General features: G+C 53.8%; 1 protein-coding gene across 3 annotated transcripts in view; it reads left to right on the top strand.

The window, feature by feature from the left end:
• The window catches only part of LDB3 (LIM domain binding 3), a 70,846-nt gene that overhangs the window by 33,580 nt on the left and 17,854 nt on the right, over positions 1–19,412 (top strand). For 2 of the 3 annotated variants that reach the window (XM_032141733.2, XM_058436450.1), the window contains 4 exons: positions 9,536–9,681; positions 15,976–16,396; positions 17,590–17,770; positions 18,353–18,473. In XM_032141733.2, coding sequence (XP_031997624.1) covers positions 9,536–9,681; positions 15,976–16,396; positions 17,590–17,770; positions 18,353–18,473 — 869 coding nt within the window. Of the gene's footprint in view, positions 1–6,156; positions 6,346–9,535; positions 9,682–15,975; positions 16,397–17,589; positions 17,771–18,352; positions 18,474–19,412 lie in introns of all 3 variants that reach the window. The other variant, XM_032141750.2, reaches the window with a different exon arrangement.

Genomic DNA, 19,412 nt, shown 5'->3' on the forward strand with positions numbered 1-19,412 from the left:
CGTATGGGAATACTCGAATGTCCCCTGCCTCTCCTCCCACACTCTGCTGCAACCAGCAGACTGAGCCATTGTCCTGCCCCGCCCCATCAGAAGGCACTCTGCAAGCTGTTCTCACAGGAAGGCGCTACTTATGCTTGATCCTGGTCCAGAGGAGACAGAAGGGCTCCAGTGGGCACACCTGGGCTGAGAAGCAGTTCACAAGGGAATTCAGGGGGCCAGGGCTGGGGCTCAGGGGAAAAAAGATGGAAGGCAGCCCTGGCAGATTCTTGCTCAAGTGGCAGGAGGCAAGAGGGCTGGGAAGGCTTCCACCTGGGTCTTGCTCCCAGCTCCCACCCACCTGTGGCCTCATCCTAGTCCTGGGCATTTAGGAAGGGCTAGGAAGGGTAGCAGCAGCCAAAAAGATCCCAGCCAGGCCTCAGGCTCATGTACTGCTGAACTGTGAGCCACTAGCTAGCACCCCATTCACCTGACCCAGGCCTGACCACTTAGAAAGTACCCCATGATGGCAAAGCTTCTCCAGGCCAATTCCATGTCCCTGATTGCGTGAAATCACAGGCTGAGGACATGAGAGCGGTGGCACTTACATTAGAAGCAGATGCTGAGACCCAGCCCTCAAGGCTGTCCTGCCTCTGGGCTGGCCAGAGCCCTGCGCCCATTCCTGCTGCCTGGGCAGAGGCTTTCCCTCTGCCTCCAGGAACCTTAGCAATCCCATCAGGAAGGGTTGGTGTTTGAGGCCACTCTCTCCTGCCCATCCACCCTGAGATGCTCCCTAAAGCCCCCTGCCAACCTATTCTGGCCAACCACTAAGACTTGGAGGGCTCTTGGACCCCTGCTCCCAGACCCCAGCCTGTCGGAGCCCTCTTGGAACCACCTAGTTGAAGCCTTGCCTTCCCACCTACTCCAGACCCCTTCACGTAGTGCCCTGGGGGGCCCCAGGCTGGGTTCCATGTAAACCCCTCAGTATAAGCAGGAGAGATGTCCTCATTCAGCATCCGGTGTCTGTGGGCATTTGTGGAGGTGCCTGACTACTATGGGTGCTAAAGGAATCGGAAAGGGCCGATGTGGCTGTGTTCCCAATGCAAGGTTGATCATGTATGGTCCAGAGACAGGGAGCATCCCTCCAAGTGGTGGATCAAAGAAGGCTTCCTGGAAGAAGAGGTCAGTGTATTTTATCTTCAGGAATGGTTAGAATTAGGGTGGAAGCAGATACAAAAGGCTGGACAGATACTCTAAGCAGAACAAGCAGAGGTGCTGATGAGAAGTGGTGTCCCAGAACCCCAAGTTAATCATTTTAGTTGGAATGGAGAGAATGCAGAGGATGTCATGGTTAGTAGTGGTCTGCATCTAGACTCCCAGGCCATGGGATTTTGAATGCATTCTGAAGGAAAGTGGAACTAGCAAAGGCTGTAGGGCACCTTTCACACTATAGATGATGAGGTGTTCTTCACCTAGATCACAATGGCAATGTGGGTCCCGGAGTTGCATGGAGCATTCCTGGGGCAAAGTGATGCAGCTCAGGGTTCCCCTGAGCCATAGTCACCAGGCAGCAAGGTGGAACGTAGACTAGGTGAGTGGCAGCATGAATAATTTCAAGACCAGCCACCTGACTGGCACTCTATCATCACCCAATCAAGAGATTTTCATGCTCCACCATCTTAACTAACACAAGTAGCATCATCACCCCATAGTGGCAACCACCCCTTCGGCACTGTCAATACCAATCACAAGGCCCCCACCATCACCAACAGTTCTGACCCAAGCCCAGTGACAACAACCCCAAGACCCAGCATCACCACCACCACCATCCCCATCCTTTCCAGACATAATATCATAGTTATCAATAACAGCATCAATCAAACCCCACCATTCCCACCACCAAGGGCCACCATGGAAGAGCAGGGGCACACAGTCAACATGCTCCACCTTGATGCTGACCAGACTGAGGGAAGAGATAAGCTGAAAAGGGGACGATGGTCAGGCTGTGTTTCTCCTGGCCACGCCAACCCCCCATGGAGCCATGAGCATTTGGGCCTAGTTTGGTTTGATTTGGTTTTTGCTTAGATGTTTAAACTGAATTATGACCAAGGCAGGAGGCAACTGTAGACCTTAGATCAGGCTGGGGTGAATGGGGGTGCTGGTGTCTTTAGGAACGAAGCCAGGGCCAAGTAAGTTCTCCACAGTGCTTGCTCTATGATGCCCCCTTCAGGATGCTTCTGGGGGCTTGCGGAACTTCAGGCAGGAACTGACCTGGAATAAGAGCCCAAGATCCTTCAATATACCCTTTGATGCTTCCTCTGCCTTCCCTAGGCCCTGGCTTCTTGGTGTCTTTAGACAGTGTGCTAGAGAGGATGCCACTCAGCAAGAACCCCAAGCAGCAGGCTCCCTTACGTGCATACCCAGGTATACCTGGTGGTGATCATTGTCCCGGTGCTGTGGTCAATGATGAATTTTCCTAGGGCCCACATCCAGCTCCAACTTCATGCCCTGGAATCCAGGATTCATTTGGAGCTCTGGCTGGGGAGAGCAGCAGGTAAGCTGGCCTAACAGTGAATTGGAACCAAGGAGACAGGCAAAGCCAACTTCCTATTCATCCTGCAGAATACTGTCCCCAGCCTGGACACTGTCATTATCCTTGTCCTGTGCAGTGTCCTCATTTCCCAGAAGCCTACTGGAAGTGTGGTGTAGGGCCATGGAGAGCAGATCAAGGAGATCAGTGTTCTGTGTCAGCCTGAGCCATCCCAGGCCATACCTGCCCACACTGAGAGGAGTGTCTGAGCAGCCAGCTCAGTGGTGTGGCTACAGAGACTGCAGCTACTTCTCTGAGGCAGTCACATCACCGGCATGGCTTCCAGAAGCGAGGTTCTTTCATAGGTGGGTTCGTGGAAGGGCCAGGACCAGACACAGCTGCAGGCCTGCAAGTTGGGCTGCCCAAGACTGCCTCCCTGAGCATTAAGTCAGGGAAGACCTGGGCAGGATGTAACCACTGCTCTTGCCCATCCCAAAAGCTTCCCACGTAGTTATGGAGAAGGATGGCACTCTCTCTCCCATGGGGGCAGTCAACCTCAACCTTGCCACTTCTCCAGCTCCATTCTTCCGTGACCCTGTCACAATGTTTCATGCCCTTTTTACCATACACCTCACCAGATGGAGCAAAGTAATTCAGTAATGCTTTTGCAAATAGCTGAGGGCCCGCTTGCATTCCTATCTAGGGCAGACCCCTTTAGTGCCAGCTACTCCAAGTGTGGCCTACAGACCAGCAGCATCAGCATCACCTGGAAGCCTGTTAGAAAAGTAGAGTCTGGGCCGGGTGCAGTGGCTCACGCCTGTAATCCCAGCACTTTGGGAGGCGAAAGCAGGTGGATCACCTGAGGTCAGGAGTTCGAGACCAGTCTGGCCAACATGGTGAAACCCCAACTCTACTAAAAATACAAAAATTAGCCGAGCATGGTGGCTCATGCCTGTAGTTACAGCTACTCGGGAGGCTGAGACAGGAGAATTGTATGAACCCGGGAGGCGGAGGTTGCAGTGAGCCGAGATCGCGGCATTGCACTCCAGCCTGGGCAACAGAGCGGGACTCTGTCTCAATTTAAAAAAAAGAAAAAAAAAAAAAAAAAAGAAAGAAATGTGGACTTTCAGCTCTGCCCCAGACCTACTCAACTAGGATCAACTTCATTTTAACAGGATCCCCAGGGGCTTCAAGCAAACGCGGAAGTTTGCAAAGTGTTATAGTGGTGAGGCCCCAAGCCCTTTTTTGCCATTTTGCAGCTTTGTGATGTTTTACCAGAGACGCAATCTTTCTGGACCTCAGATTTCTCATCTACAAAATGAGGGTCACAATCCCAATGGTTCAAGGAGGTTTAAATGATAAAATGGAGTAATAGGGTAATTTCTTTTTTTTTTTTTTTAAGATGGAATTTCGCTCTTGTTGCCCAGGCTGGAGTGCAATGGCACGATCTCGGCTCACCGCAACCTCTGCCTCCCGGGTTCAAGGGTTCAGTCCCCCTAGTAGCTGGGATTACAGGCACGCGCCACCACGCCCAGCTAAATTTTTTTTTTTTTGGAGACAGAGTCTCGCTCTGTTGCCCAGGCCGGAGTGCACTGGCGTGATCTCGGCTCACTGCAAGCTCCACCTCCCGGGTTCATGCCATTCTCCTGCCTCAGCCCCCGAGTAGCTGGGACTACAGGCACCACACCTGGCTAATTTTCTTTTTTTTTTTCTTCTTTTTTTGAGACAGTCTCGCTGTCGCCCAGGCTGGAGGGCAGTGGCGCGATCTCGGCTCACTGCAGGCTCCGCCCCCCGGGGTTCACGCCATTCTCCTGCCTCAGCCTCCCGAGTAGCTGGGACTACAGGCGCCCGCCATCTCGCCCGGCTAATTTTTTGTATTTTTAGTAGAGACGGGGTTTCACCGTGTTAGCCAGGATGGTCTCGATCTCCTGACCTCGTGATCCGCCCGCCTCGGCCTCCCAAAGTGCTGGGATTACAGGCGTGAGCCACTGCGCCCGGCCTAATTTTGCTTCTTTGTAGAGACAGGGTTTCTCCATGTTGGTCAGGCTGGCCTCGAACTCCCGACCTCAGGTGATCCACCCGCCTCAGCCTCCCAAAGTGCTGGGATTACAAGCGTGAGCCACCATGCCCGGCTAGGGTAATTTCTTTTACTGTGGTAAGCACTTAGTAATGGAAAGTATTGTTATTCTAATTATTTCCAATAAGAATAGTGCCTTTTATTCGAGAAAGATTCTACTTGGCTGATGACAACAAGAGGTTTATTTCTTCCTCCATGAGGTACCGGTTAAGGATTCAAATCACAACATCACTCAATCAGATCCTGCTATTCTTACTGATAAGTTGTAGGACCTTGAGCAACTGAATTCTCTTTGTTACCATTTCCTCATCTATTAAATAAGAGTCTACGATACCCACATCAGAGGGCTGCTGTGAGGAAGTAAAGACATCATTCCTGGCACATAGCATGTGGTCAATAAACAAACTGCATAGTGCAGGGGGGAGTCATTCCCACTTGCAGAATCTGCATTTATCCAGTTGCTATTGTTGCAAAAACAAATCAAAGAGTAAAGAATGCGCATTTCTTTGCTTCTCTGTAATTTAATTTTTATTCTCTGCCCACCCCATTTTACAGTTAGCAACCCAGCTCTGACTGCTCTTGTCTTCCTAGAGTGGTTCTAGGGAAGAGGTGCTTACAGAATGCCAAGGCACTCAGGGTGGGGGCGTGGGGGCACACCTGGTCCTCTGTCAGGTTCTGCCTGCACTGGCATCTGCTGAGACATCCCCACCCCATCTGGTCCACACTGGCAGTGTGGTCGCCTTTCTCTTTCCCAGTTACAAGGTCTTTCAGATCTGCAGGTGCTCAGGACCATGTTCTTGTCACTCTTGGGTGCATGGCAAATCCTCTATGGCACCCAGGCCACACAGAGGCATGGGGATCTTTGGGTTATTTCAGGTCTGCCTGGCCCCTCACCATGAGAATGGGGAACCCTGGGGTCCTGCCGCTTCCCCAGGGTTGACCTTGAAAAGGGGTACAGGGTCTTCTATTCTTGAATCCCCTTGCCACAGTGCCCACTTTTGTCCAGGTAACCTTGCTCTGCCTGGCATGGTAGCTTTCAGCCATCTGTCTTGTTGGTGCCCTGAGTCCTTCTGAGCCCAAAGCCTAGGTTCTCACAACTCCAGAGCCTAAGTCCTTGACACTCAAATATCTTCACTCTGCTTTTTTTGCTGTATCATTCCTTCCTAAGGTAGCACATGCCCCTGACTGAATGGGGAAGGGTGAAAACAGGATCAGGGAGGAACCTGGGTGGATAATTCCATCGGCTTTTCTACCACACTGTTTTGCTGAAAAAGAAGAATTAGGAAGTACAGAAAATTTTGAGGGGTGGGGGTGGGAAATTCCTCCAGGATTGAAAAAGTTTTTGATGTTACTGGGACCCTTCTGTGGTCTGAGCCTCTGCTCCTGGGATGCTGGAGGAGCTCCTTCCCTGAGCTGGAAGACAGACCCTCTTGAGGATCCTACTCTGTTTGCAAGGCAGGTGGCACTTTCTGCCCAGCCTGCCTCTGCTGCAGCCACCTGCCCCCATGCAGAGGGGCCTCACAGGGTCTCTAGGCTCCCTTGACCTGTTGTCTTTTTGGTCCCGCCTCATCAGCACCCCTATTGAGCATGCGCCGGTGTGCACCAGCCAGGCCACCACCCCACTGCTGCCTGCTTCTGCCCAGCCGCCTGCTGCTGCCTCTCCCAGTGCGGCTTCGCCACCCCTGGCCACAGCTGCTGCCCACACTGCCATCGCCTCCGCCTCCGCCACAGCCCCTGCTTCAAGTCCTGCTGACAGCCCAAGGTAACTGGCCCACAGGTGCTGGGCCTGACCCTGGGGAAGGGAGGCAAGAAACACCCCACTCTGGGTCCACCTGTGGCCAGCTGTGTCCAAGGTAGTTAAGGCCCACAGGCCTGGAGGAAGCCAAGGCCAGTGCTGCTTGGTGCAGAGTGTGAAGAGGAAACTGAGGGTGAATTTCAGGGGTGTGCACCACTGTGGCAGGGACTGTCACTCTGCCCCCCAGGGACGCATACACCAGTGAGAGAGGTAACAGTCTCTCTCTCTCTCTCTCTCTGACACATACACCAGTGAGAGAGGTAACAGTCTCTCTCTCTCTGTCTCTCACAGACACATACACACACTCATACACACAGAGTTAGATAACAAAAGGGGACTGTGTGAAAAGTCTTTGTTCCTGGAACTCAAATTAGGTAGAATGAAAGTCGTCCCTGTGGGCTGGAGAAATCAAGGAAGGCTCCATGGAGGAGGGAGCATTGGAGCTGGGCAGGGAAGGCAGGTCAGATTTCGTCAGAGAGAGTTTAGCCATGTTAACACTAGAGGCACCTGGTATAGTAGGATTTACATCTGCTCCACAGCTTACTGTGTGAACCTTGAAAAAGTGACTGAAGCTCTCTGAACCTCGGTTTCCTCATCTGTTAAGATGTTTAGCAAACACCTATTATATAGGATTATGATAGAAAAAATGTCTGTAAAACACCTAATACATACAAAGGACACAAGTATTGTGAGTTCCTGCATCTGCCCTCCTAGACACCCAGCAAGGCAGAGACCAAAGGCCAGGGGAGAAGAGGGGAAGCAGAGAGGTCAGGCTGACAGGTCACTCTGCAGTGGCCATGTGGCACATCAGGCTGGATGGGGCCAGCTCTCTGGGCTTCCAAGAGTTGGCCAGTTAGTGTTTGGGGTCAGAGCCCAGGTGTCCCAGCCTCCCACCCTGGCCCCCAGGGCTTGCTGGGGAGGACATGCCTCTTGGATCAGGATGGGCAGGTCCACGGTGCAGCCTGAGGTGGGATTGATGTGAGCAAACTGGCTCGCGGGCCTGTCTGCTGCCCCCATCCCGGGCTTCACGTTAACCGCATGGTGCCAAGCCCAGCCTTTCCCCAGCCCAACTCAAGCCGGAAGGAGGAGCTTAGCCCTCCAGGGATGGTTTCATCCCAGTTTCCTGGGGTGATTTAGGACACTGCGTCCCCTCTTTATGCCAGAATCTCTTCATATAAAGGCCTTGCTACCTGCAGAAAGAAGAGACTTTGAGGAGGGCAAGAAATGGCTCTGTTTTTGAGTGGGAAGAAGCCTCCCAATTTGAATGGTGAGGGGCTATAGATGCTGGAGCCCTGCAGGCAGTCTAGCCTCATCCCTGGGGCCCCAACCCTGCTCAAAGGCAGGCACCAGCACCAGGCTCAGGTCTCAGAGTCCTGGGCCTGCCCACGGCTGAGCTCCTGGAGCCCTCGGGATGCCCCCCTCCCTCACATGGGGAGTCCTCCCTTCCTTCCCTTTGCCTTGCCAGGAGAGCTGGGGCCTGGGTGGAGCTTGGAGAGGGGCACAGAGGGCTGCCCAGCGGGGAATGGGGCTGGAGCAGAAAGGGTCACGGGGTTGCACTCTGAGCAAAGCTACCTCCCCTCCTCACACATGGGCTGGGGTGGAGCGGGAGCTGGGGGAGCCCATGGGAGGCAAATGGATTTCCCAGCCTTTCATGGGAGCATGGCTTCAGAATTTTCAATGGATGCCATAAGCCTCTGCTTATGGTCAGCACCAGTCCCTGACTCAGGACCTGTAGCTCCTGGGCTGTGGGCAAAGTGTCCTCCACAAAGGGGCTAAGACCACTGCCCCTTGGCCCGTCCCCATCACTATGGAAGCCCGGCACCCCTTGGACACTGTCTCTTCCTCTTCCATGGAGACCCCTACTCTGCTGGTCTTAGCACAGGAATCTATCCAGAGAAGGGCAGGTGGGCCTGGGGAGGGGAGACAATGGCTTCACTAAGCCAGAAACTCGGCAGCTTGATGGGGCAAGTGTGCACAGCCCCCAGGTCTGGGACGCCGGCTCCCTGAGGCTCATTTTATCTCCACCTTGTCTGGGACAGCCCCTCAGACCTCTCTGGATCCACTCAGAAGCTTGGTGGTGGGTTCTCATGCCAGGGCCACTCCCTTCTCAGAGCCCCAGAGAGGAAGGCACTCCTCATCCTACAGCTCTGACCAGCAGGGATCGGCAGGCCCCAGGTCCTTGAGGAACACACAGAAGGAAGGCAGAAAGCCATGTGGGGGTGGCAGGCAGGGCTCACTTCTCCAGCACCTCCAGCAATAACCCATTTGCCCTGGGTGTGGGCATGTGGTCCCCTTTAAGATCTGAAAGACCAGGGATGTGTTCTGCAAGGTGTTCATTAGTTTTAAATGAAGAAAAGCGTTTTACAAACAAACAAGATTGGGGAACACTGATCAGACAAGGCTCAACAGGCCACTGGATTCCAGGAGTTCTCAGAGCCTTCAGCTCTCTGGGAGGAGAGGCCACGATGCACAGACTCTCCTGAGGGTAATGAACTAGGACGCTTTTTTTTTTTAAATCTCTTTGACCCCATTGTCCCTGGGCCACACATGGGGAAAGGTGACCCTAGGCCCCTTGACAACTAACCCGGTTGGAGGAGGGCAACAAGAACTCTATGCAAAAGAGGTGTGTGTTGGGGGAGGGGGGGCCTTGGGCAGCAGGCGGGGGCAGTCTCCTGACTTCCCCTGAGCTCTCACTGGAGCATCTGTGCCCAGAAACCTGAGACTTTGCTGTTCCTTCCAGCAACAGTAGAAAAGGGTTGGCAGAAGAGGCCAGGTGGTCAGGGGCTGAGGTGCCCCACAAGGTCGTTGGGGTAGGTAGTTCTGACCAGCGCCATCTCTGTCCTCTCCCCTACTTCTGCACTCTTCCACAGTCCCACCTGGGCAGTCTCTCCCCATGAGAGTGAAGGGTCTTCCCGGTGTCCTCCTGGTGGCTTTTCTCCCTCTCTCCAAAGGCGGTGGCACTAGCCACCCAAGGAACATCCTCCTCCCCTCCAAGGCCCTCATGGTCCTTCCTTCACAGTTTCTGGCAGCTCCCCAGAAATGTCTCTGTCAGGTGTCCTCACAGAGGCTTCTGAAGACCTGGGAGCTAGTCTACCTTGACTGCAGGCCCCAGTGGGGGCTGTCTTTCTGGGTGTAACCCCTTCCCCCTTGGTTCCAGGCCCCAGGCCTCTTCCTACAGCCCCGCAGTGGCCGCCTCTTCAGCACCTGCCACCCACACCAGCTACAGCGAGGGCCCCGCCGCCCCTGCACCCAAGCCCCGGGTTGTCACCACTGCCAGCATCCGGCCTTCTGTCTACCAGCCAGGTAAGTGGCAGAGCAGGAGGGGAGGCTGTCTAAGGCCACGGGCGGGCTCCAGGAGCCACAGGAGCCAAGAGGTGGCTCTGGGGGCACATCCCCAGAAGAATGGGAAGCAAGGCCTTGCTAATGATGCTCCACCCTCTGTCCCCTAGTTGTGGGTCAGAATCCTATGGAGCCTGCCTCTGGCCTGGGGGAGACAGGTGAGCAAGAAAGCAGTGGATGATTCTAACGGAGAGCGAAGGAGAACACAGAAGTCTTCTCCGACCGGGCATGGTGGCTCACACTTGGAATCCCAGCACTTTGGGAGGTCGGGGCAGGAGGATCACCTGAGGTCGGGAGTTTGAGACCGGCGGGGCCAACATGGTGAAACCCCATCTCTACTAAAGATTCAAAAATTAGCCGGGCGTGGTGGCACACACCGGTAATCCCAGCTACTCAGGAGGCTGAGGCGGGAGAATCGCGGGGAGGCCGAGGTTGCAGTGAGCCGAGACTGCACCATTGCACTCCAGCCTGGGCGGCAGAATGAGACTCCCTCTTCTCTGTGTCATGCCAGTGTGCGAGAGTTGGCCGCAGCCATGGGGGTACAGAACAGCACATAAGGAGCCTAGACTCAGGAGCAGGTCCTATCCAGGCGCAGGGAGAAACCCCAGGGAAGTTTTCTCTGCCGCTGGAGCCCAGGGAGATGAGACAGGCACTGAGTCAGGGCAGGCCTTGCTTCGGGGCGCTGGTTCATGAAGCTCGCTCTGACAGCAGGGCTGAGTGTGGGCGGTCGAAGCCGCTTTTGCCGGAGACAGAGGCCGGTGCCACGGCCTGCTCTGCTGTCGAAGGCAAAGTGCCTCATCCCTCCAGGCTGCGATGTTCATGGACACCTCGTGTTCTGGGGATGGAATGAAGCACCCAGCACAGCGTCTGTCACACGGGAGGTGCCCTTCTCTGCCCCTACAGAGAAGGGGCAAGGACAGACGGTTCTGAGGTGAAAACTCCGCAGGGCGAGGTGGCATTTTGCAGTAGTGAAAAGCCTTAGACGGAGCAGTGGGAAGCGGCTGCCCCTGCGGAGACTGGGAACACAGGGAGGGAAGGCTGGAGAGGAGTTTGGAGGAGAAGCGGCGGGTGGAGGAGAGGCCTTGCCGGGGCGCAAGGAGGACATTTCCGTCTCTTCCTGGGGAGGCGCTTCTGGCACCTTCCGGGGCGGCCGCCGGCTGTCTTCGCCCAGCCCGCCAGGCGGCGTCAGGGCTCCGGGGGCGCGCGGCCAGCCCGCCCTGCGTCTCCTTCCTCCTCCTTCCCCGGCTGGGGCCCAGGCGAGCGAGACGGGCCGGAGCCGCGGGCCCCCGCGCCGTTCCCAGGCCGCGCAGACATTAACTCATTCCTGCCTGGGGGGAAGGAGTCGGCCGAGCGGGCGCGCGCTGGAGCCGGCCTTCCTCCACCTCCCTCTCCGGGAGGCCCGGCTGCCAAGTGGGGTCCGGGGGCGGCTGGCAGGCGGCCCCGGACGAAGTGGGGCGCGTGGTCCCGAGCCCCCCTCCGCTCCCCTTCCCTCCAGGCTCTTCGGATCCAGGCGTCAGAGAGGGCGGGGAGCCCGCGCGGGACCCGGAGCGTCCCGGACCGCCGCGGCCGCAGCCGCAGCTCCCCCCGGGGCCTCCTCCGGGCCGAGGGCGGCGTTCGCAGGCCGGATCTTATCGCTGGCGCCCGAGGTGGGCGGCCGCTCCCCGGAACACCTGAGGCCCGGGAGGGGGCGGGCGGCGGCTGCGGCGCGGAGACCCTGCGCGCGGGCCGGGGACGGCCACGTTGGCCCGCGGGCCGGGCGGCGGCCAGGCTCTTGCGGAGAGCCCGGCCCGGCCCGGAGTGAGTCAGAAATCACCTTGTTTAATTACATATCCCCGAGCCCGCCGAGTGCGATAGGGGACTTTTGAACTTGCCAATTAGCGATGAAATATCACCTTCTAATTTAGACTGGCTTAATTCCGTCAAGCAGAAATAGCAACAGCCCCTGGGGCTGCGAGATGGGATATCAGGTCTCTCCTGGCGTGACGGCGAGCGATGCAGAAGCTGAGGGCGGCGAAGCGCCACTGCCTGCTCGCTCCCCGCCGGAGTGGGGGTTGCGACGGGGGAACGGAGCTGCCGGGCCGGGCCACCGAGGCCGGGGAGGTTCCTTCTCTGGGTGGGTTAGCCCCCGGCAAGGAAGCCGTCAAATCGGGGTCCAGATTCTAGCCTGCCTCTGTGAGACCTCTGTGTTGTGGGGGCTTAGAAAAGGTGGTGGATCCGGGAGTCTGGAAGGCCTTCGGATGGAGGGAAGCGACTGCCAGGCAGGGGGAATAGGGTCAGTATTGCTGGAGGGAGGCAGGAAAGGTGGGCCAGGGCCCGATTTACTTGAAAGGGGGCGTACTAAAGCCTGTTTTGCTGCCTGGGGAGTTTCTAAGCGGGCATCTGCTGTTGAGTCTGGCAGCCTGAACTCGTTTCAGCTAAGCAGTTTGCCAGCTGGATGACTTGGAGGCAGCCATTTAAGCTCTCCAAGTCTCAGTTCCTCATCTGTAAAATGGACTTGCGAATATTATCTGCCTCCTTGGATTGCAGCGAGTAATTACTTGAAATAAGGCATGTAAAGGGCCTGGCATGTGGAAGCAGTCATTTTGGTGAAGGCAGCACCACGCAATAGAAATTTCCTATTAGCCACATTTTAAAAAAATAAAGCAAGTTAAATTCATTTTAATATATTTTCTTTGACTACATATATTTAAGATATCAGGCCGGACGCAGTGGCTCACGCCAGTAATCCTAGCACTTTGGGAGGCCGAGGCGGGCGGATCATAAGGTCAGGAGATCGAGACCATCCAGGCTAACACGGTGAAACCCCATCCCTACTAAAAAAATACAAAAAATTAGCCGGGCGTGGTGGCGGGCGCCTGTAGTCCCAGCTACTCGGGAGGCTATGGCAGGAGAATCGCTTGAACCCAGGAGGCAGAGGTGGCTGTGAAGCCGAGATTGCACCACTGCACTCCAACTTGGGCGATGGAGCAAGGCTCCGTCTCAAAAAAAAAAAAAATATATATATATATATAATTTCAACATATAATCAATATAAAACAATTATTAATGTGTCTTCAAAATCTGGTGTGTGTGTTACACTAACGGCACTTCTTGGTTGGACTAGCCACATTTCAGCTGCTCGTCGGCCACGTAGCACTATGTATTGGACACCGCAGGATTAGGGCTTGTGGTCTTAATCTTTTTATTTTTTGAGATGGCGTTTCTCTTTTGTTGCCCAGGCTGGAGTACAATGGCGCGACTTCGGCTCGCTGCAACCTCTGCCTCCCGGGTTCAAGAGATTCTCCTGCCTTAGCCTCCCGAGTAGCTGGGTTTACAAGGCGCCCACCACCATTCCTGGCTAGTAGAAGTTTTAGTAGAGACAGGGTTTCACCATGTTGGCCAGGCTGATCTCGAACTCCTAACCTCAAGTGATCCACCGGCCTCGGTCTTCCAAAGTGCTGGGATTACAGGCATGAGCCACCATGCCCAGCCAATCTTAATCTTTTTTAGCAGAGAATTGCACTTTACAAAGAAAGGAAAGAAAATGTTGCACAGAACCCCCTTATATATAACAGAGGGATGAAGCTGCTCTGAAGTTGTGCTAGATCACCTCTCCCTGCTCTCTGTCCCTGGTGGTGTTCCTGGAATCACTTCTTCCCCCAGCATTTTGAGATTCTCTGCAAAGTTGTTAGGGAGGGTGACAATACCTCAAATTTGGGCTGTACACATTTACAAAATCCATTCACTATGTCACCCCAGCAGGTCCCCAGCATGCCCTGTGGGGCAGGCAGGGCGTCAGGCATTCCACCACCACTGAATAGACCTCAGTCTCAGGTTATCTGACTTCAAGACGTTCCATTTCCCTTCCCTCCTCTCCCCCAACCCCAGGCGCTACCAGTCTAACTGGGCTGGGCTTCCCTAGGTGAGCAGCAGGCCGTGAGACAGGCTGACAGTACATCTGACCGTGACACCCAGGTTGCCCCCATCCTTGCCATCCTCACTCACATTTAGTGACACACTATGCCAGGTACTAGGCTACGCTCTTTATATTTCTTACCTTCCCTTAATCCTCATAATAACCTTGTGAGATACTAAGAATTAATATTGCCAGTTTCAGATGAAGAAATTGAGGCCCAGAGAAGTTAAGGAACTTGCCCAAGGACACACAACCAGGAGGTAGTAGAGCTGGATCCTGCAGCCGGGGCTCTTGGCTATGCTATCAAGACTCCACAGCAGGGGGTCTCCTTCATGTTGAAAATGACTCCTCCCTGACATGTTGCACTGAGATTTTCTAGAAATTGGACTCATGTTCTTTACAGAGGCAGCTTGGGATGATAGAATGAATGGTTTTGGAGATGTATTCCCACTTACTAGCTCTGTCTGAGCCTCAGTGACCTCAAGTGTAAAGAAGGAATAATGTGAAAACCAATTCAGATGATAGATGCTATGTGCCTCGTTACCCCTAAAGGGGAGGAAGATTCCTTATGGAGAAGGTATTATCTTGTTTTTTTTTTTTGAGACGGAGTCTTGCTCTGTTGCCCAGGCTGGAGTGCAGTGGTACGATCTCGGCTCACTGCAAGCTCCGCCTCCTGGGTTCATGCCATTCTCCTGCCTCAGCCTCCTGAGTAGCTGGGACTACAGGCACCCGCCACCACGCACGCCCAGCTAATTTTTTGTATTTTTTTAGTAGAGACGGGGTTTCATCGTGTTAGCCAGGATGGTCTCGATCTCCTGACCTCGTGATCTGCCCACCTTGGCCTCCCAAAGTGCTGGGATTACAGGCGTGAGCCACCACGCCCAACCGGTATTATCTTTTGAAGGCCTCACTGGCAGGATGGCTCCGGGGCAGGGCTGTGGAGGGTTTTATCTCTTCTTCCTTCAACAACATGGATGGAACCTATTTACCTGGTCCCTACTCACCCCCAGCACAGGGATTTCCAGCTCACCCAGCTCTGAAGGGTGGGTCACCTGGGAGTGGAAGGTGCAGAGTGGGAGCCACAGGCTGCCCCAGGTGGCCGAGGGGAACCAGGTGGGAAAGAGAGACTGGAGGTGGGGCCAGGGTCTTAGGCCCTAAGGAAAACCTTACTCTCCAGGTTGAGGCTGGAGTATGGGGTGGGGGGCAGAGGCGGGGTATGGATGCAGGGACTACCTCAGTGCAGTCCATCCTGCTCAGACTGAGCTCAGGAATGCGGAGGGAGGCTGTGCCGACATACTTCCTAGGGTTGGGGGAATGAGGCCTCTTTGCTGAGGAGCAGACTGAAATGAGGTGAGGCTTCTGGAACCTCACTCACTGGAAGAGGAGGCCAGCTGGACCTTGTGTGCAGGGTGCAGCTGGGTCTGCCCTGACTAGGTGTTGAGGGCCCAGGCTGGAGAGGGCTGTGGGTAAGCAGTTGCAATGCTTTTTCTGTGCTGCGAGCCCAAACCGTTTTTATGCTCTCAGGGAGCTGGAGGAGGGGGTGGTAGAAGTGAGGCAGTGCATTCTCTTCCCTGTGCTCTGACTGCCTGGGCAATCTTTAGACAGTCACTCAGACACACTCTTAGCTTCCACCAAAGCGATGTGGGGGTACAGGGGTCCCCCAGGGCAGCCACGGGCCAAGTGAGCAGCTACTTCTAGGCTGTGTCACCCTAGAGTCTCTGCCCAGCACCCTCTGAATGACTCCTTCAAGATCCCACACCCTAATCAAACCAAGACGGAATTGCCCCCCAATACAAATCAAGCCGAGCTGTTTTTCAAGAAAGTAATTGTAGCTAAACCTGAAACCTGAACCTGAAAACCCAGCTACCAGGTCACCTGTTTTGTCCTGAGGCTGACCTAGGTCCGGGTTCAGCAAACTTATGCCAAGGGAGGTATTTCAGATGTCAAATCACTGGTCAGAGTGCAACTGAAAGCATCTTGCAGTCAAGGGCGAGCTGACCCACTCCCACCTCTCCCCGCCCAGGTACCCCCACCCCTACTCCGCGTCTTCTGCAGGCCTTGGGCAGTCAAGGCCTGGCAGAGCCCCACCCTGCACAGCTGCAGATATTTATAGCCATGTCCCTTTTCCAGCCCTGTCGAGGGCTCTGCTGTGCTTGCTCCCTAGCTCTCTGAACGCCCTGCTGAGAATTCAAATCTGGGCCATTAAGAAGTTCAGGAACAAGTCTCCCGAAAAAACTGAAATTGTACTGCTCTAATGTTAAAGTCACCTTTTGCATTTCTCTGGCTAGGAGTGAGGGGAACTGGGAAGAATGAATTCCTGACACACCTTTCTTTGGGTTTTTTTTTTTTTTTGACTTTTGCAGTGCCTGCATCTACCTACAGCCCGTCCCCAGGGGCCAATTACAGTCCCACTCCCTACACCCCCTCGCCTGCCACTGCCTACACCCCCTCACCTGTCCCCACCTACACTCCATCCCCAGCACCAGCCTATACCCCCTCACCTGCCCCCAACTATAACCCTGCACCCTCGGTGGCCTACAGCGGGGGCCCTGCAGAGCCTTCCAGCCGTCCCCCCTGGGTGACAGATGACAGCTTCTCCCAGAAATTTGCCCCGGGCAAGAGCACCACCTCCATCAGCAAGCAGACCCTGCCCCAGGGGGGCCCAGCCTACACCCCAGCGGGTCCCCAGGTGCCACCACTTGCCAGGGGGACCGTCCAGAGGGCTGAGCGATTCCCAGCCAGCAGCCGGACTCCACTCTGCGGCCACTGCAACAATGTCATCCGGTATGGTCCAGCTGTGCCCCTGCACTGGGGCACTGGAAGGGCGTGTGTGTGGGGTGCTTGCCCACAGTCTGAGCCCTGGTTGGGAGAGATGGGGGAGGAGGCAGGTGTAGGGAGAAAGCCTTGGGTCCTTCTGGCTTGCCCTCTGGTCTGACCTCTCTGAGCCTTAGCTGCCACACCTGTGTTGACACCCACTCTCCCAGGGAGCTGAGAGGAATGGCATGAGGTATGTGGGTGAAGCTCCAGCAGGGTGCCTGGTGCCAGGAACTCCCCCTTGGGCTAAGGTTGAGTTCTGGGAATCACCAGGCTTGTCAGTAGGTTTACGGGGCATATTGTAAGACAGTGTTGGTTTTGACCCAGTTTTCCTTTAGGGTTGCTTCTGGGTCTTTCCACAGACAGGCCTGGGCTGCTCAGGGGGTTGGTGGGCATCTGCCAGGCTAAAATGAAAACAAGTGATTTCATACTTAGAAGCCATGGACCACGGGTGCTGTTGTTTGAATACAGTATGTTTGTGTGCATGCGTGGTGTGAGCTTATATACATGAAAAATACACTTTTATTTAAAACTAAAGTAATACATACTCGTTAGTGAAGAATTGGAAAACACAGAAAAGTAAAAATTAGAATATAAAAAAATGTCCTTAGAGTCCCACTGTTCTGACTGCTAACCTGGAACTAGACAATACAAGTTTGTATCCTGGGTCTACCGCTTACTAGCCCTATGGCCTTAAACAAGTTGTTCAAACTCTGTGTGCCTCAATTTCCCTATCTAAAAATGGGTATTATAATAGTACCTAATGCGTAGGATTGTTGTGAGAATTAAGCAAGTTAATAAATGCAAAAGTCTTCTTGAATAGAGCCTGACACAGAGTAATCACTTAATAAATGTTAGCCATCAGCATCATCATTATTGCATTTCTTACTATCATTATCAGTGGTCAACTGAATTCTATAATATGTTTACCCAGTCCCCTATTGGTAGATGTTTGACTTGCTTCCTGATTTTCTTTATTGTAAGTGATGCAACAATGAACACCTTTCTGCATGGAGCTTTCTCTGAATTTCACATTACTTCATCAGAATAGTCACAAAGGTCAGAGTTATTGGGTAAAAGTATAAACAGTGTTGGGGTTCTTGAAATATCTAGTTCCAAGTTCTGGGAGCTGTCTTACTGGGTGCCGTTCTCTGCTTCCCCAGGGGCCCATTTCTGGTAGCCATGGGCCGTTCTTGGCACCCTGAAGAGTTCACTTGTGCCTACTGCAAGACTTCCCTGGCAGATGTGTGCTTTGTGGAAGAGCAGAACAACGTTTACTGTGAGCGATGTTACGAGCAATTCTTTGCCCCGCTGTGTGCCAAGTGCAACGCCAAAATTATGGGGGTAAGTGGGAGGCCTCCCTTTCCTCTGACCCATGTCTCTTCCCCAGCCCTTCCCCAAGATCTTGGGATCCCATTAGGAAGCCAAGAAATTGCTGGTAAAAGAGAAAGCAACTCCATTTTTATCCTAAAAGGGAATTGGTTTGCCACCAATAAACTTGGGGATAAATGAACTTGATGCAAGAGGTGATTGTGTGCCTGTTCCACACAGCTTGAAGTGGTGGTGGAACTTCGGCAAAGCAAATGGTTGCTTCGCAGCCTGACCTTACCACTCACCAGAATGTGGCCCTAACCCTCAATGCCCCTTTGGTAAATGACAGTAATAAGCAGTACCTCCTCCCGGGTTTAATGGGAAGATTAAGCATCACAGTTTATGTAAGAAAGCACAGAACCTGGCACCCAGCTGGAGAGTGACAACCCCTTCTCTGACGCCCCTGGGTCTTTCTTCAGAGTGACCAAGGCCTGCATCCTGAGCTCTCCTGCCCTGTTCCCTGGTAGGATGCTCAGGCAGTGGCTGGAGCCTGGTGGGGTAGTCAAGCCCGCTCCCTCTCTCCTTTCTGTCCTGAGCTTAGGCTCTTTCCCCCAGGAAGTAATGCATGCCTTGAGACAGACATGGCACACCACCTGCTTCGTCTGTGCGGCCTGCAAGAAGCCTTTCGGGAACAGCCTCTTCCACATGGAAGACGGGGAGCCCTACTGCGAGAAAGGTAGGAACACTTCGATGGCATGTAGGGGGGCCCCGCAGCCTGGGAGAAAGGGGCAGGCACAGGGAACTAACTCCTGCCTAATCCATTCACATCCAACCACCCAGAAGCCTTTATTTCTGGAAGAAACCTTTGTTTTTGCTTTTAATGGCAGAATCATGCTAATATCACACAAAGGAAGTTAACTATCTCCCCTGCGCATATGGTTGCAGCTTTGGGGAGAGTGAGGTGCAGAGTCTATAGCTTATTTTTTTTTTTTATGCATCAAATATGTGGATCTGGTTAGGCGAGGTGGCTCACACCTTAATCCCAGCACTTTGGGAGGCCAGGGCAGAAGAATTGCTTGAGCCCAGGAGTTTGAGACCAGCAACATAGCAAGACCCAGTCTCTACAAAAAATATAAACATTAGCCAGGTGTGGTGGCGCGTGCCTGTAGTCTCAGCTACTCAGGAGGCTGAAGTGGGAGGGTCACTTGAGTCCAGGAGTTCGAGGCTGCAATAACCTGTGATAGCACCACTGTATTCAGCCTAGGCAACAGAGTAAGATTCTGTATCTCAAAAAAAAAAAAAAAAAAAAAAAAAAATGTAGATCGCAAGTTGACATCTTATGACCATTTGGGAAACCTTTCAGGTTATTTTGATTTGGAGACCACAAGGTCTAGTCTGAAAAGGCCTTGGCTGTGGACTTTGTCCTTCATTCTATTCCTGGTTCCACTTTGGGCTGCTTTGTAACCCTGAGCAAGTTACTAACTTTCTCTGAGCCTTACTTTCCTCATCTGTAAACACCTGCCTTACAGAGCTGTGGTGAGGATTAAGGCGTGTAGAGCATCAAATATGCGAGACCCCTTTCTCTGCCCCTGTGATATTTACCAGACTTTGATGTTCCTTCAGATTCCTGTAATCTCACGGAGTGAATTCAGAGTTTCTCTGTACCCCCAAAATG

Source organism: Hylobates moloch, unplaced genomic scaffold (genome assembly GCF_009828535.3).
Source record: "Hylobates moloch isolate HMO894 unplaced genomic scaffold, HMol_V3 SCAFFOLD_3, whole genome shotgun sequence".
Classification (NCBI taxonomy): domain Eukaryota; kingdom Metazoa; phylum Chordata; class Mammalia; order Primates; family Hylobatidae; genus Hylobates; species Hylobates moloch.